Here is a 19,249-nt window from a genome sequence, read left to right on the forward strand (position 1 = left end):
TCCTACTAAATTGATTAATGATATTTGTAAGCACGCGATCTATACTTAACTATTTGCCGTTTGCATATGTTTTATTCCAAACACTTTTTCTTCTTTAGTACGTGGCCAGGCATTCTTGCGATCCTCAATTTCGATCCAACGTACCGATACCTATTTCAACTCATCAAATCCATAAACATTGCGCGGGTGCAAAAACAGAGACCAGAGGAATCCCATTTTCATTCTAACAAAAATATCAATTTAAATTGAGAAAACAATGTGTAGTCTTGCTTGTTCTTTTCTTCTTCCACCTCAAAGAAGCATAGTCAATATCATAATTTACATTTCACAATATAACAATTTATAAAGATCAATCACAGAAAAATAAAATAAAATTTGTAGCCTATTTTAACCAAAAACAAGACTTCAAAAAATACCAGCAGAAGTACAGCTATAGCTAAAACCAAGTAATATGCAACTTTTAAGAACAAAACTAACTTACAACGGAAGAACTCCAAAATGGAGGACAAGGTGCACAGAAACTACAAACAAGAAAATCACAATTCGGAAACTGCTCTGTTATTGACAAAGAATTGAGAAATCTACCTTCCATTCACTCCTCGCGAGCTTTCTTTACATCCCGTGCATCCATAGGTTCAGGGAAAATCTCCTTGGAATATCGTTTGACTGAGTACGAATAATTGTTCCCACCATCATTTTGACCACTTCCCTGGAACCCATTATTCTCACTGTTAAAAACTACTCATTCCTTCGACTTTATTAGAAGGAGCGATCGGCATGGGCACCACATTTGAAGAGCTGTGCCGCCGGTTGCCAAATAAAGTGGCATTCCACGATGCTCAGGAGGACGTCGTTCTAAGCCGGGCAAAACCCGAGTTTTCTTACGTACCACTTTCAAAGAATTTTCCAAAGGTTTAAGAATGTTTCTCATTAGGGCCACCTCATAGACTTGGGATTAAGGCAAGACCTAGCAATGATTGCCATTGCCAACACTTCCTCGAGAAGATCCTCATCTATAATTAATGACGGGTCGACAATGCTTGTGACAATTTCTTCGTCGTATATACTGATGTAAGGAAGAGATGCTTCCAACCACTCCTTTATGGCGGCATCAGTTGGAGAATTGATACCCAGCTTGCCCGTAACAAGCTTAAGTAATACCTTTCCGAAACAATAAACATCATAAGCACATGTTGAAAAGGCACACTTGGGCATTTTAAAATATGAAAAAATAAATAAATATGATGTACAAGCTCCAATTTGTGACCAGAGCCAAAGAACTTTCAGCTATATGATCTTTAGCCAATCTAGAAAATCATAATAAATAAACGAACAAAATTATGCATCATATATTTATTTCCTTCTTATAATACCCCCCAAGAACTTTTAATGTCAAATGGCCAGAAGTTGTGTGCACGCTTATATTTATTTTTCTATTCCAGAAGTAAGTCATCGGCTCCAAATATCAACAATCATATAGTGTCGTTCGACCTAGGATAATGTTCGTTTGAAACATTATAATTTGTAGTGATAATTAATAGTGGTACTTAAGTTGAATGTTTTATTAAGAAAGAAAAGTTCATTTGATTTGAACAAATCACTCCAAGGTTTGACACACATTAGCAACTCCATATAAAACGTGCATAGTTTGAATTATCCCATGTGATCACCCTTAACTAGAAAGATTGTGATTTTAAGTCTAAGCACAAAGGGTATATTTGAACATTAATGAAGGGCTAGATCGAAGTGTTCCAACACTCCTGCTCACTAAACTTCCACTTAGTGCCTTCCTTTATGATAAACTGCACCCAATCAAAGCATTCTTTTTCTTAATATTAAGGGAATTTCCAAAAAAGTTCTGATGAGTGAAGCTCAGAAAATAACATGTAGAAAAGCTTAAAAAGGGTTTGGATAACTTACATTTTCTAACTTGTGAGTGAAAAATGTCACTTATTTCGAAAGTAACTCTTACTACATGTCAAATGTAATCAACTTTGACCAATAAAAAAATTATTTTAAAACTTAATTTAAATATTAAGCTTAGCCAAAAATGCTCTAAGAATGATGAGCTTAAATCTTTAAAAGCTTGAGAGCAAGAAGCTAGGTAGTAATCACATGTGAGTTGGAAAATTTAAAACATTAAGAAAAGGGACTGTTACAAAATACAAAGTATAGTCATTTAAAGGATGTTTATAAGTAAGAGATTCTCTAGTTAGTTAATTACCAACCATCAAGAATCAAGGGATCGTCAATTCATATTTGCACATATACAAGCACTTGAGTCAATGACTACTTGCTTAACTAGGAAAGAAATTCTCCATCTATCAAGCATATAGCAAAAGTCTCTCCAGATATAACTTCTATTTGCAAAGGTAATTAGGGTGGAAGAACCATTAATACAAGTCGGTCAAACTCTAATCACTTCTTAATGGTTTTAAGTGTAAAGGTTAAACCCGCAACTACGTTAATTCTTGGTTGAAATTGAAGTTTCCAATTCCAAATATATTGATTAAAGGTTTTCTTTGAGTTTCCGAATTAAAAAACAAAAAATGAGGAAAACCTTTTTTGAGTCTCCAAAACATTTCTTAAGAGTTTCTAAAGTGTTTTCGTTTCTGAAATGTGCACGAAATGAAACGTTATTGTTTAAAAATTAATTGCAATCTAGGTTTTAGCAATGGCTTGGTATGGAAAAGTATTCAATGGCGTTTTGTCCCACAGTATATACCAAACTGCCCACAGATGTTAGTTCATTTGAGACCCTTATGCATTGCCATCAACTGCGTGATGAGAACCAACACTAAAGAAGCACCTAGCTGGCATCATTTACGTAGGAGAATATGCAGACAAGAAGTGACAATGATGGAAACAGAACTATAATTAAAGAAACTGCAAACACCTGAAGTGCCTTGGTCTGATGACTGATGTCCTGCATACAACGAATAAATTTGTCACAACCTCAACCAAGCAATTGGAATGAACTTAACCTCAACCAAGCAATTGGAATGAACTTTACAACAATAACTTAACATGAAACACAAAGCCCAAAGACAGTATTTAATCTCTATAAATCTGAATTTAGCTTACACTAATGGGAGGCCCCGAGACTCGACACAGATGAACTTTATAAACGTGAACGTCATCATTCTTATTAGTAACTAAACTGCCTTAACAACTGTATACCAGCATAAATAGAGTTGAAGTTGCAATTGAATATTTATTTCCCTTGTCACACTCGGGTATAGTGACTTGTTGTAATCTTTTTAAAGCTAGCATTTGAAAAGCTAGAACAAGTACATCCATAAAAAAGGTCAGTATGTGTGATATGAATGATAATACTCACTAAGGCAGCTGCAGCAACTTTGTGATCCTATTTTGATGAGTGTCTCCTTCTTGAAGGCAAACCTCACTCAAGCTCCAAACCGTACTTCATATTTATCGTCAAGGAAAAATGCTGCTGGCTTGGACATCCTTTTGAGAACAATAACAAATAAATATTGACATTCTGAGGATCACTTTGCAGATAAAAGGCCATAAGAGAAAATCTGGTAAAAATTCATTAATGTCATCCAAAGCATCATAAACAATTTTATAACGGAGACACATTGGACAACATGGAGCCTAACTATAGTGTTCACTTATCCACTCAGCCATCAACTTTTTATTACAAGGGTATATTTGGCATTCAGATTTTGTTTTAGGCTAATTTAATACAACAATTATATAAAAGAAAATAGCAAGAGACATTATAACACAGGGATGCACAGATTGAGTGATGTAAAACACTATATTGTGAACTACTTAATTTTTAGTGAAGACCTGAAAGGCAAGTGGACGTAGCTTTCACATTGAGGGTGAATCACAATTATATGTGTTTTCCTTCGTATTTTTCTGAGTTCTGCTTGCTATAATTGCTCAAGGTTTTAGGGAATAAGGTTCAATTTATAACAAGATATAATGTCCAAGAGTTTTGTAATCTAAAGATACTCCATAATCGGCCATCTAGAAGCATTTTTCTGACTTCTATTTGCTTATTATTGCTCACGGAATTATGGATTAAGTTTCAATTCATAACAAGATCTAGTGTCCACGAGTTTGGTAATCTAAACATACTCCATAACCAGCCATCTAGAAATGGATTTTTACTACTTATTAAGCTACTCCATCTTCACAAACCTCATGTCCATGGAGCAGTAGAGGCCTTCAAGTTTATATGCTCATTCATGGTCGTCCCTGCATTTCCTATTGCAATTGTGATGAGAGACCTAGTCAGAAGAGGGAACAAATTATCTGGCAACGATCCTGACAGGAAATTATTCCAAGTAACCATTCTTTGCAAGCTTTTCAACCCTCTAAATATGGGGACACTGAGCCAGATAGCGAATTAAATTCGCGATCAAGGTCAACAAGGCTAGAAAGATCACCAAATTGGGCAGTTATTGAAGAAGAAAAACTGTTCCATGAAAGATTCAAGAACTGCAGCCTAAACAAAGTCCCAATACCCAGAGGAACAGCCCCATACGAGAAATTCAAAGATATATCAAGTAAAGTAAGGTTCCCCAGTGAGGAAAAAGACTCGAGAATTAAGCCAGTAAGCAAATTACACAAAAGATCAAGCACGGAAAGGCTCGACAACTGACCTAAACTCAATGGAACTATCCCAGTAAGATTGTTATTAGATAAATACAGTTCAGCTAAGCTATTCATATTGCCAATAGTGAGTGGAATAGCACCAGTTATCAAACAAGACCTAAGATCAACCACTCGAAGCACGCAGGAGCGCGAAATTTTAGGCATTATATGAGGATAAAAGGGTCAAATTTTGGAGGGCATCCACGGAGAATTGAGGGTTTTGACTCCACCTCGAGTCCTCCTGAACCCAGAAATGTTTGATCCCCGTGACCGGCCATTCAGCTATTGGATACCAACCGAGTTGGTGCAAGGGTCGGATTTTATTGGCCATTCTCTGGCCCTCAACCCTAATGAAGATCTCAGTTGAAGCAGAGCAACCCTTTCTTGTAATGAAACTGAGGATTGCTGTTCCAGTGTGGTACCAAACAGCAAGAAAAATACTGAACAAAGAAAAATTACCCTGCTCCACCTATCCACCATTTCTGTTGCACCTCCATCGGACTTTTAAACCCAATCCCCTTCACATCACATTCTTATACTTAAATGTACAATAAAAAAACTTGAATTTAGGAATTCTGGTTTCAAAAAGTTAAAAATTCCGTCACACCCCGAATGGGAGTTGGCAAGCCCCCGTGAAGAAAAAAGAAAAAGACTAAAATTAATTTTATTACTAAACAATTTACCCGTTAAAAAATTATTTTGAATTTGTTTTTTATTTTCTAATATTAACATAACTCGAAACTTTGAAAATGTAAAAAAAATTTAAACGGGACAAAAAGTTGCCCCGTCCCCATCCCCGTCCCCGCCGCGCCGCACCGCGTCCAGTCTAAGGCTGAGACGGGGCAGGAAGGGGCGAACTCACCCTGTTGCCATCCCTAAATGAATCAGAATCCTTTTTTCTTGAATTCTTTCCCCCTCCTCTCTACCTTCGAGTCCCTTCAGTTTCCATATATTGAGATTCTAAAATATTCTTGTATATGTAACTAGACTAACAGCTTCTTTGACAATCATTTTGGTAAAAAAAATAAATAAAGAGTTATGAATGGTGACAACAATGTGTATTTAAAAAGTATGAAAAATTTTTGGTATACGTGTGAATGTGTGGTTGAAAATGGTCATATAACAAATCATAAAATAAATTAGAGAGTGTCAAACAGGTGCTAAATTTTGGACGGATTTCAATTTCTGGTTGACCTTTTCTCATAGCATACCTTAAAAAATGATTATTTAAATGAGTTGTATATTTTATAACAATAAAATAATTTAATTTTAGTGATAATGCAAACTGTTGTTTTGATTTTGTTTGAATCAAAATAACTTGATTGTCAATACACAGGATAATTATATTCATGTCACGCTTTTTGTTAATTTCATTAAATTTTAATAACATTGAAAATTCTTAGTCTTTACTTATTTTTTCACTTATAATCTCAACTTTTTTCATCGCATTCGTACTTTTAACTTTCAATTAATTAGTAAATTTGTATTTAATGTCTGTTTTTGTTCAAATATTCTATCAATGAATTTTGAAACGAGTGATATTTTTTTTTCAAGCCTTTGTATTTATTCCCCTTTTTTTTACTTATATAAAATTCTGATGGCGCAAATAAATCTTTTTACACCTTCTAACAGATATTTTGGACAAAAACTATGGTAATTATATTACCACCACAAAACACATTATAATCACACCATAATTAAAATATATTTTCAATAAATGCACCATAATAAAAACTTTAATGGAATAAAAACTAAGGGGATGGGCGGGATAATTGTAAATTATCCCATGTATTGACAATTACTTGATTGTCAATTAGGCGGAAGCAATCCTTTTCATCAGAATTTTGACTTTTCCGGCTGTATTCGATCCATGCAATCATTATCTTTAACTCAGAACTCTAAAAACGCCATGGGATGGGCTAAGGGGATATAGAAAGTCTCACTCCATGTAGAATTTTGAAAATTAGATGTTGGGAAAAAAAACTTATGTAAAGATCAGGCACTAAAGAAACATTCATATCAATCTTCCTTGGAATAAATTGCAACCTGCCTTCAATTACAGTTCATGGATTAATAAAATTACGATCTGTGGAACATATTTTAACATCTGAACCATGGAACCTTGAAGAAAGCCTTGTTCTTGAGCCAATGCTAGCCTCAAGATCTTTCCAAAGTCTTGAATCTTAAATTCGTAGAAAACTTCAATGTCTGTTACAGTCTTCTCGAGTCCCGCTTGGCACCAAATCTTCTTACGTTTTCTGATTTCTCCTTTTGCAGATTCGCAGCGAGAGAGTTCGAGTTCTTGTGAATCATCTCTACACTCTTTGTAAAACATTTTGACTCAGAATGTCCCAAGTCACCAGCCTCGATGAAGGAAACTATTCAGAAGGAATACTCCGTTCAAGGCTGCAGACTGGATATCCAAATGCTCCTTTGAGATCCTGAAAGACTTCAATAAGCTCTTTGGTGTAAGTCTCTTCTCTAGTCACGCAATACCACAGGTTGTACCCTTCAATATCATCAAATGGTGCAGTAGATATTTCTATCAATATAATTAAAACTGCAGACGATGCAATTTCCCAAAGATAAACTTGCAAGCTGTGGGAAGGGAACTTTCTGCAAAGGTACAAATGGAGTTTACCTCAATCAGAAGTAAAAATAATAAATAAATAATATATATATATATAGGGTAATTATATATTAAAACCCTAACTAAGTAATTTTACAGGTTATTTAAGTAAATAAGAAAAATATTAAAAAATATGGTGCACTTGATAAAAAAATTGTGGTAGAAATATAAATATCAAAACCATATTATATATATATATATATATATATAGGGTAATTATATATTAAAACCCTAACTAAGTAATTTTACAGGTTATTTAAGTAAATAAGAAAAATATTAAAAAATATGGTGCACTTGATAAAAAAATTGTGGTAGAAATATAAATATCAAAACCATATTCCAAAACAATATGTGCTAATTACTAAGAGGGTGAAGACAAAAATGAGGTGAATAAATTGAGGACATAAGTACAAAAATGAATAAAAAGGGAACATCACTACAATTAAAATGTTGCGTAACTAGCAAAAACGATAGTATGAATATAATTATCCTAAAACTTAATCTAGTTATTGTAAATTGTCATTGTATACATAGATTTCAATGTTATTATCGTATAGCATATCTATTTATTATTTTCACCACTTGCTCTATTTCGTCTCAAATTCAATGAAATATAAATTTTCTCTTTATTATACAACATATATGTTATATTTAGTAAGAGAAATTAGATAAAATGTACAATGTCAAGAGAGGATAATCCTAAGGTGTTTATATTGTCACTGTAATTTTCATTTGATAGACTAAATTTTAATTACAGGTAAACTCATCAATCTTTGTTAATTGTAACAACTATTTTCTTAACATTTTTTCACCAAATTCTGATTTTCAACCATCTATTAATTAGTAATTCTCATCATTGATGATAATTTATATCAAAATATTTTATTTTCATACTTTGAAATGAGGGAAAAAAAATTTGCGCTTATTTATTTATTTATTTTTCTAAAAATATGATATAAAAAAAAAGTTGTTCTACACTATTTCAATGAGCTTTTGGACATAAAACGTTATTAAATACAAAGTATGGTAACTAATGAAAAGGTAAGAAAAGAATGATATGAAAAATCATTAGAGACATAAGTGATATATGAACAAAGATTTAAAATATTTAAGTGCAACTAAAAGTGGTGCAAGAAATAAAATTTGTGGGGGTGAATATAATTACCCTAACCTAATATCTAAATTCTTTCTCTCTTTATATCCTTGTTTGGTTTGACTGAAAATTGAAATTTTAATATATAAAAATTGCTATTGACAATTTGATAAAAATTGTGAATCTCATTAAATGTGCGATTAAAAATAATTTTTAAAAAATTAAGAATTGGGATTATATGGGGACTAAGTCCCCCACGTTGAATATTTAAGGGGAAAAATTGATTACGTGCCTTCCATTATTCGGGTTTAATATGGGACAAAACTATTTGACATTGATGTGAAAATGACTTAGTGGAAAGACGACTTGATTAATTGATATTTATTAATATATATAATAATTATCTTTTTCTTCTCCTCTGAAATCACTTTTTCTTAATTAATTAAAATTTTGATTAGACCTCATAATTAGGGGTGGGCGCGTGTTGGTTCGATTCGATTCGGTTATAAAGAGAATCGAATTGAATCAAAATTTTCGGGTATCTAGTAAATGGAACTGTCGGGTCCAAATATAATTATAGAACCGTTCGGGTTCGGTTCGGTTCTGTACTATAATTAAAATCTTTAACATTTATAACAATATTATATAAATACAACTAATGATACATTCAATGGTTTTGAAATGTCAGAGACTAATAGACTACCTTGTTCAAATGATCGCTATGGTCAAAATTTTGGTCGACGGAGGTCACAGCATCGACCGATGATTGTATAGGTCTTGAAATGTTAGCGAGGCTATGAGAGTGAGTGCAAGAGTCGAGACAACGTTATGCACTTTAATGTAGGTGTTTATGGTTATTTAGTGGATTGGATCTTGTTGGACTAAGAAATGAAACAATAAAATGGGCAATTGGGCCAAAAATAAAAAAAATTAGAAATAAAACAAATTATTGGACAAAAAATTTGGATTTAGAAATTGTTAATTTGTTTAGAAAAAATTAAAATTAAAATAATTTGATTTACTCAATATAAAAAAAATTAAAAAAATTCGGTTCTTTTTGGGTTCTTTGGTTCTTGGTCTAGAACCAAGAATTGAATCGTACCCGTCGATTTTCAATTCAGATACCCGTTCGGGTATTTAATTTGACAAGAATCGTCGGGTTCGATTTGGGTTCGGTTCTAAAAATTTGCCCAGTCCTACTCATAATTCTTACTTATTTATTGTGTAATTTAAAGTTTAATAATATAGAACGTGATTGGAATTTGAATCATATCTATATGTTGAATTGGGTAGTAAAATAGAAGAACAAAGCCAATAGAACATATTTTTAGGTCTCAAGGCTAGGCCTCTTTTTAAAACAAATATTTGAATATTTTTTTTAGAGTACAACTTGATGATGATATTTAACTTTTAATTATAATAGGTTACTTTGACTCTATCTTATTAAGTAAATGAAGAATACTTGTATAAAAAATTTGGTAAAGGTAGATAGTAAAGCATATTATCTAAAATTAAAAGACAATTCTTTATAAGAAGCTTAGCAAAATAGTCTCGTAACTTTGGAAGAAATGGCGCCTCCTCTCGAAGTGGGTTAGAATGACTAAAATTTTACCGCCACCACAACCACGGCGCACCACCATATGGCCTAAAATTTTACTGCTACCACAACCACAGCATCAGCTCCATTAGCACCAATAACCACGGCATCACCTCCATCAGCACCAAAAACAACAGCTAACACCGAAAACAATAGCCAACACCATGTCTCGAGAACAAGCGTCTCTACCGCTCAAATTTGATCGCATCGACGATTGAGCCTCACAAGGTTGTGTTCAGCAACCGGCCATCTTGCCTCACTTAGTCAATAGTCTTCATGGAACAGCATCATAAAAAAATAGAGTAGCAAATGTACCGCTCAGATCTATTTCTTCTCACCGTCGACAGCCATTTCCACGAACGGGGTAGTTGACGTTACAATCGGTTGGTAGACAATGGAGAGATGGGGAAAGAGAGAATGGGATAGGAATAGATATCGAAGGTGGATGTAATATAATATAATTTAGCTTTCAATAAATAATTTAATTATCACTTGATTTATGCTTAAATAAACTTTACATCTGATTTTTGAATTGTCATCTTTAAATACCTTGTGTGGTATAATTTTGACTAACTAATATCCTCGTAATTGGCCTTGTTATCAGGTGCTTGCCCATCATCATGCTACCATTGGTCTAAGTCTAGTATGCACACTCTGGCATTATTACAAACGGTTTGTGTGCATGGATGAAAGAAGCCCTCTTCTTGTGTATCATAGAACCATTCCCATGTCCAGCCAGCACTCCAATAAAATAAAGTTATATTACACCATTATGAAGTTATTTAGTTCTTAAATCTACCTAGTATTTGATTGTTTGAGTGAATTTTTTCTTAATTTAGTATATATATTATTTTTACAAGTAAAATTTCGACTTAAATTGAATCGAGCAAAAAAGAAGTGATATGAAGCATAATTGAAGCTAAAAGCACAAAATTGAAACGCTACCAAAAAGTTTGGACTTGATTGGTAGCCTTAAAAGTTCTAACTGGATGAATTCACAAGTTTTGGGGACTAAAATTCTGCTTCCGAAGAGTTTGGGCGACAAACATTGGACAAAATTAGAATTTTGAGGATCTACTTGCAACTTCTCGGAACCTAGAGCACCAAATTTGAAGACATTAAAGTTGGAGGAACAAAGAGGAAGATTTTGAAAGTTGGAGGACCAATGTTCACATAATTGATAGTTCAAGGATCCAAATTGACATACTCAAAGTTGAGGGCCTAAAAATGTACAAACCAAGAACTTGGAGGACCAAAGTATATAAATCCTAAAACTTGAGGAGGACGGCCACCCTTGGAGGAAATTGGAAGTTCAGGCTGACCTATTTGTTGCCCCTTGCCTACCCCGTTGAATTAGACGGTCGATCAACTTGTCCGACTGATATAAAAAGCTGATTTTTGAACATAAAAATAAGGGCACGGCCGCATGAGTGTATATAAACATAAAAACATGAGTAAAATGTTTCTGCAGTTGGAAGTAAAAGAAATTGGGATCAAAATTGTGTAGAATGCGGTTCCGAAAAGACCTTAACTGGATGACGATAATAAAAAAGAAAGTTAAAAATCTTGTCGATTATAGTTTAGTTTTGAGAGTGCTAATCTTGCATTCCCTCACACACAGAAACCCGGCTTTATGAACCTTGGAAAATGCTGCAAAATGGAAGTAGGGGCATTCGGATCAGAGCTTTTTGCAGTGCCAGCAAGTTGACAAGTGATTGCATCTTAGTACTTCATAATAGGAATACAACTTGTAAAAGATAATATACAAATGCGAATAATTGGTTCAAATTCCCATTGCAAGCTTTAAATTGCAGCAAAGAAACATTCATTAGTCTTCTCATCTAAACTAAGAAATTAAATTTCTGATACCTATATCAACTTGAAGCTTTGAAGATTCTTCTAAATAAAATCCGTGGGTTAAGCATAATTTAAATGTTAAAGGCACATTTCGCATGCACTACTCTACAACATTATAGAGAATAACAAATAAGAATATAAGTTCTTTTGTTTTTTATTCAGTATTGTCCGATCCAGCATACCAAACATACCCACATAGAGGTTTCTCCATTTGTGCTTCTCTCCTCACTTTTTTCCTCTGAAGTATTTAAATTCTCAATTACATTTAGTTGTTGAACTTAGTTACCAAGACAAAATAAAACTGTGAAACCTGGCTATTTTGAACATAGTCAAACGAGAAAGGGAAAAGTACGATGGAAATATTTCCACATCGTTAACGATCTCGACCTTGTGGGAAGGACCAACTGCAGCAGAAGAGTGAGAAACATCCACAGATCTTATTTCCATTGAAGATAGATCCAATGATAAAGATTCCAAATATCTGTAGAAAGGTTTGTCTGAATTCCAAAATCTTCTCTTTTATACATACAGATTCCTAGAAAAGCTGCAAATGTAATTTTCAACTAATCACTAGAGGAGAATCACAAGCATGAGGTCTTTTTGCAAATTGTCTCAAGGGGCCACAGACTCTTTCGATTCTTTTCAAGATTTTCTATACATCAATGAGCAACAAAACCTGTAGCTGATCATCTTTATCTAGTGCTAATAGCAGTTTTTCGGATTCATAGAGAAGTTTCTTGATCTCTACTCTCTAAGAAAATCAAACACCTTATCTACTATCTAGTCTGCTTGGAGAACCATTATGTACACAGGTTCGTGGTTCAAAGCAACCCACATTCTAAAGCCTTTGGAATAACAGGTCGAACTGCAATAAAAGGGGTATGTTTTCAATATGATTAGGCTCTTAGCATATCTGCAACGTGGGTGGCTCCTTACCCTGCTTCATCTTAATTGTTATTTGAACAAGTCAAAGTTCTGTCTTGGTCTGAGTGGGGATAGCATTTCTTTTCTGCATGTCCATGGAGTTTTGAAAAATCCCACCGTTGAGACAATGTTGCCAGGGAAAAACTGAAGAAGATACGAAGAGGCATCTAACAACATAACGGTGAACCACTATATCATCTAAAAGTTAAATTATTGGTCTAAAAAGAAAGAACCATTTTCTACTCTTGTATTGCTCAATGCTAAGTCACTTCCTTTCGAACATTTTTACATGACATTCCTACGTGCAGTATATGCATATGTGTGTGGTATTATATTAATTATGTAGATATTCTTTGGCTAAAGAGAATGGACACCAATATCTCGTTTTGTAAGGCGAATTCTACAACTAAATAGGCTTATCTCGTGTTTAGAAGTTCACTTATAAACCACCCGAAACATGCCCAAGATTACAAAAAAAATAAAAAAATAAAAAATATCAGTGCCTTGACAAAACACATGTTAAATGTATACATTTATGTAGTATCTCTTGTGATGCTTGTCTGAGAACCTAAATAAATAATGTAGTATTCCCATGATGCTTGTATAAGAACCTAAATAATTGCCTCCATGCGACGTATTCATTTTGTGGACATAAGAGCCTGTGTCACCCGCCCAAGCAAAAATTTTCTTGTACCCTGGCCAGGATGCACTAGATAGTACATGTGTGCGCCATTCACATTTCAATGCACAGATAAGATAGCCACAGACTTAATTGATAAGGGATACTTGACAGTATCCCCGCACAATCTAATCCTCTCGAGTACTTTACATACCGCTAGGCATCGTAATCTATATCAGGGGTCTAAATTGAAGGGAATTCTCCCAGTCAACTTTTTTTTGTCTATATCAATTCGGAAACCATAAATCAGACCATCTCGTTTTGGTTCAGAATTTCTACGAACATCATCTTGAATTTGTTAGAGATGTGACCAAATATCAAATTGGTAAATACTCGTTAGACATGTATAGGTAAATGGCTGGATATGCTAATCCATTGAAGACAATTTAGAAAATTCTAAAGCACTTGTATACACAAGAAGGATGATCCCGAATTCAGTTAAGCCATTTTGCCAGATGATTTTATTTTTCCCCACCTATTTGACAGATGCAGTGTTGACAGTAGATAATTGGTTCAAAAATTGATTGTTTTTTAAATAGTCAAATAACAGAATGCCAAGAAGTAGGTGACTTTTTTCTGGCAATGTTAGCATTTCTCTCCCAAGTTTAGAGGATCCTGCTTCCATGTTACTATCAATCAATCTTTCACTTAATTATTGTGAAATTTTGTGTATGCGTGAGTGCACGTATACAAATAACCATGACATAGTTTACATGCAGGATGAAAAATCTAAAGCTGTGAGGAAGCAAGACGATCAAATAAATAGAGAGGCAATTTAATATGCAAATTTTAACATCAATGATAACTCAATACATAAAAATCTAATCCATATAAACATACACACACAATCATTCTGAACGGATATTTGCTCTCAAGAAACAGCTGCAGTTAACACTAACATGCGGGACAAGGATTCATTGGAGTTACTCATCTTTGCCTGCTCCATTACACAACAGATTCTTCCCCTGCCTCTGTTATTGAATAAAATTTATATCACTTCGTAAGACTTAAAACTAAAAAGTTCAACAATTTGGGTTAACAGAGAGATTATAACTTTTCCGGGCACAATAATGACGGGTGGAGTTTTACAATTGTGGAAGCAATATTCACTAATGCTGCCTTGTAGCACACTGAAGTAGAGTCAAATAAAAATGTCAGTCGAACGTAAACAGGGAAGGGGGTGAAAGAACAAGGGAGAGTGGCACCTTTGCATCAAGCTTCGGCCTCTGGTGCCAAGAACAACAGCAGCAGGCTTCAACCTCTCTGCTTCCTTGCAAATTGCCTTCCCTACATCTCCTTCCACGATCCTAGCCTTCGACTTTACCTATTTGTAATGTACTAAATTCTATATAAAATACCATTAAAGCTAGAATATAGCAAATCCATAGAGTTCACGACTGGACTTCTGTTTTCCTCTCTCTTTTCAAAAGTCAAATGAGTTTTATAGAAACAATACAATTAATCCAGGTTCACAATATATGAGAGCAAGAATTACTTTAAATTTTTCGTAATAAAAAAGAAGAGCATAAAAGCCAGAGCATCCAAGTACAAGAACAATGTAGACACCGAAACAGACACACCTCTGCATAAAAGATAGATCATGGTATCTGGAAACTGTAAAGAGGAAAAGAGATGGCAAGAAGACATACTAGGGCGTTGAACGAGGTAGTATTGATCAATAAATTATTCAATTGCTCAAATAATTTAAATTTATGTAAACATTTGGCAAAAATCCAAATCCATTTTTCTAACCACGAAAATAGGTCTCCAGAACTATTCTTCACTCACATTACTATTTTTTTAGCCGTGAAAATAAAAAACAAGGTCGCTATGTCGCAAACTCTATGTCCAATAGTTGCACGTTTCCTCATATGCATACATTAAATGGTGTAATATTTTGTTAATCATTTCATCTCAACACATAATTTGCATTTTTTTAATCGTAATTATAAAATGAATAAAGTGTCACTTTTGTGTAGATCTAAAGAAGTTTATGCTCGTAAGAGAGACACGATTTCAGTACAACAGTATGTGTCAACAAAAACTAAGATGTCTATTCCATGTAACCAACTTCAAATTTATTGAAAACAAAATGCATCCATAATTGTAAACACAATGTTAATGTCACATAAACTAACCAATATTATTTTTTGCCACATCAAATGTTCCATGAAAACTCCACAAAAACACAAAACTACCAAAACAAATTGAGACTACATTTAGAAAAAGAAATAGAAATTACCATAGCAACCTCAAGAGCCTCCACTGCAAGCTTCTCCATAAGAACCTGGGTCGTATCGTAAACAATCTGGTTCTTCAAACCAACACAAAAAATAAATAAATGCATAAGAATCAAGAAAATTTCAATAATGGTCCTCGACTTATTACTTGAGTAGGAAGTCAGTTCCCAATCTTCCCTAATACTTTACATAGAACAAGATGAAAATAAAATTGGGCTTAACTGGAAACGACATGTACAAGGTGAATGGTATCGGCGAGGCGGCAGAGATGAGTTATAGCCCAATGAAACGTGTGTTTACTATTGGGGCCATGATCAACTGCGATTATTATGTCGCCTCCTCTCCTTCTCTCTCCTGTTTCTCTCTCCAGTTCCGGCTCCGGCACAACTGGTATCAGCAATGGGAGTTTCACTTCTCTCCAGTTGTACTCTTCTTCCTCCATTAACGTATCCATTTCGTGGATTTGATTCTTTGTTTATTTTCCCTCTCTCTTTATCGGCTTTGAATTGATTTTAAAGTTAAAAACTGACAATGGATTGAAGAAATTTGGGGGGGGGGGGGGGGGGGGGGGGGGGGGGGGGGGGGGGGGGGGGGGGGGGGGGGGGGGGGGGGGGGGGGGGGGGGGGGGGGGGGGGGGGGGGGGGTTTTTATGCAACAATGATATGAATCTCGTGCGCGGTGCTTTTTGGACCGTCCAGCCGCCATGGAATTTGCCTGTTGATATTGGATTACTTTTCTTCTTATTTTACTAATATGGTTGAAATGAATGCCAGGTTAATTTTTCCACATACAATAATTGGTTCTTTTTCTTAAATTTTTCAAAATATTCCTCCACCAAAGTGATTAATGGAATAATAAAATGTAAATTCTAAAAAAAAAAAATTTGTTTTCATCTTCCTCGATCTCCGATTCTCCATCGTGCTAGTTATTCCCTTTTTCTCATCGGAATGTGTAACTCTTTTTTCTCTCTATCTTGAATTCCTTTATTGCGTGCTCAAAGGAGCTAAGAATTCTTAAGAACAATAAAAAATGCGTGGCATGACTTGACATTAGAGATAAAGAAGAAGATTATACAAGGGAAGTGATAAAAAGTTAGAAGCTTTTAATTAAAATTTTTTTATCTTATTTCTCGCATAAGAACAAATTTCATTTTTTAATTCAAGTTTCTCTGTTCCACGCTGTTCATCATTTCCAGAACCTTTTGAAATTTCAATTTTCCAAACCAATTGACTAATTCCATTCGATAGAACAATAATTTTTTTCTTGGGTTTTCAAGTGTTATGGTACAAGTAAATGAGCAAGATTATCAATATATTTAAGATAAAATGTGTTAATTGATTAAAATTTCAGGATAAGAATATAATAAAAAATTTGAAACCATAAGCACAACAATATGAAAAAATTGAGTACGTTCGGTGAAATTAAGAATTCATTACCTTTCCAAATTGATGTCAAATTTACATCATATTTCTACCACTTACAAAATTTTACCAAATTTTAAGACTTCTCAATTTCTATTATAACAAAATAGATGAGCATATGTCAACCCATAAAAAAAATAGTTACACTAATATCTATTATTTAGATATATTGTCGATAGAAAATTATCATACTTCCATTTTGCATTAATAGAAATTTAGTTTTGACAGAGCATAGCCCCAACTGTTCAAAATAGAACGGCAAAAAAGGAAAACTCGGATATTAAATCTATCTGCACAGCACACGTGTTTAATAAATGCAACCCTTCTTATACAATTTAAATCCTATATCTACTCAAAAATCAGTAAAAACACAGTTGTTGTACAGAATGAATACCAACCATGCAAAACTGTTGCACCAAGAATACCTTAGCAACAACTCAGAAGTAGAGAGAATAAAAGCAAAACTTTTCCAGCCACAAAACCTTAGCTACAACAAAATTATAAAAAACAAATCATAGCAAAGGCAAGCGTGCAGTCTCGACTTACCCCCCGTTTGGCCCCCATTAAATTAAATTACATTACATTACATTCTATTTTTCTCTCTCCTATTTTCAACCATACAATCTTCCATAAAATAATACTACACGTAAATAAAAAAAATTTCCTCTTTTTCAACCACTCATTTTTCAAAAAAATACTATTCTACCCATTTTCATTACCAAGTAATGAGAATCAAACATGGGCTTAAAATCAATCCTGGTGAATCATCGTCCCCTTCCCATATAGCATTCCAGGGAAGCCCTATTATAAGTCTCCCGAACAACCCTCCCTCGCAGTTCCCCGCATTCAAAGATGCATTTTCCCTCTACTTCATTTTACTTCCACCTTTTCCCTTTCTCATTCCCTTTTCCTTCCCCTTTCCTGATCCCTTTGCCGATCCTTTACCTTTCTCCTTTCCCTTTGTTTCTTTAACCAGCTTGCTCATTCCCTGCTTCCTGGCATCCTTTTTCATTCGTCAGTCAACAAGAACTTCCCCCTTGCCAGCCTTGACTTGGACAACTCTTGAGCTTGGTCTTACTTCAACGTCGAGAAACGAAAGAATACTTCCATCACCTAGTTTAGATTGAAAAGAACGAAATGAATCCATAAAAAATCTATATGTTGCCTATATACACATATATGATATACCTTCTTAGGTTTTTTAGGTGTTGCCTTCTTATAAAGCTGTTCAATCATTTTCCTCTTCGAATGATCAGATAGTTCTGTCTGGTCCGATATAGAGCTCGCCTTCTTGCGTACCTTTTCTAGCTACCCTTTCTAGCTTTGGCTTGTGCCACCCTCTTAGCAGGCCGAGCATCAATTTCTTTGAATTGTGCTCTCATTGCAGCAATCTCCTCTTTTGTCACCGGCTTGATCGACTGATAATGCCTCTTTTCCTCATCCACGAACCACTTGGGTAATCCCTCATCATGGAACATATATTTGTTGTACGCATCATCAAGAATCTGTTCCCTCTGCTTTTTCATCAGCATCTTCTTTGCACAAGCCAATATCTCTGCTTTTGATTTAATGCCATCATCATCTGAGTCATCTGATGAAGAACCACTAGAGTCTGTATGTGGAGCAGGAACTATCTCAAAATCATCATCTACCTTAGCAGCTTTGACTGTCGGTAATTTACTCGTCTTTGAATCCATGTATTTTTTTAGTGAATCTTCAATTTTCTTCTCCTGAAGTTCAGGATGTTTGACCGGCAAATCCATCTGCATTTTGTCTTTGCTATCATCATTCTCCAAATCCTCTCTTTCATCGGCGTCCATGAAGACATCTTGACCGAACCATTTTGCTGCAATCTCCTCCCGACTTGGTGCATTCTCTAAGAGCGGTACCCCAAGCAGATTCACCTCACGATCTCCATCATTATCAGAGTCTTGATCAGAATGAACAGTGTTATTGTCATCGTCACCCTGCCCAAACCATAAAAACAAAATAACTATTTCGCAAAGTGCGTTTTGTGAACCAAATTGCTCTGTTCAAAACCTACCCAAGCATTGACTTGAAGAAGGAAAAAAATAGTAGTCGAGGGTCAAAAGGCCGTTTTGGGTTCAACCGAGGTTGAATCGGTAGTAATAAAATATATATAAACCCCCCCCCCCCCCACCACAAAAAAAATTTCAAAA

At 34.6% G+C, this 19,249-nt stretch overlaps 1 protein-coding gene and 2 pseudogenes across 1 annotated transcript; all 3 read right to left on the minus strand.

Moving 5' to 3' along the window:
* Positions 1–421: 421 nt before the first annotated feature.
* Positions 422–6,964, minus strand: LOC111412615 (annotated as a pseudogene).
* Positions 6,965–14,222: 7,258 nt separating this feature from the next.
* LOC111412073 (universal stress protein Slr1101-like) lies at positions 14,223–15,790 on the minus strand. The gene is made up of 3 exons (XM_023042818.1): positions 15,651–15,790; positions 14,614–14,732; positions 14,223–14,538 (listed from the first exon to the last, which is right to left on the minus strand). Exons 1-3 carry the CDS (start codon positions 15,753–15,755, stop codon positions 14,397–14,399), a joined length of 366 nt encoding a protein of 121 aa, XP_022898586.1. The 5' UTR covers positions 15,756–15,790; the 3' UTR covers positions 14,223–14,396.
* Positions 15,791–17,934: 2,144 nt separating this feature from the next.
* The window catches only part of LOC111412616, a 15,024-nt pseudogene continuing 13,709 nt past the window's right edge, over positions 17,935–19,249 (minus strand).

Source organism: Olea europaea, chromosome 16 (assembly GCF_002742605.1).
Source record: "Olea europaea var. sylvestris chromosome 16, O_europaea_v1, whole genome shotgun sequence".
Classification (NCBI taxonomy): Eukaryota; Viridiplantae; Streptophyta; class Magnoliopsida; order Lamiales; family Oleaceae; genus Olea; species Olea europaea.

Excerpts from the sequence above, each read along its gene's own strand:
- LOC111412073 (XM_023042818.1), bottom strand. The coding sequence starts at position 15,755 with ATGCATTTATTTATTTTTTGTGTTGGTTTGAAGAACCAGATTGTTTAC. Across the intron at positions 14,733-15,650 it reads AGGCTCTTGAGGTTGCTATG|GTAAAGTCGAAGGCTAGGAT; the intron begins GTAATTTCTATT and ends CATTACAAATAG. Across the intron at positions 14,539-14,613 it reads GGCCGAAGCTTGATGCAAAG|TGTGCTACAAGGCAGCATTA; the intron begins GTGCCACTCTCC and ends ACTCTACTTCAG.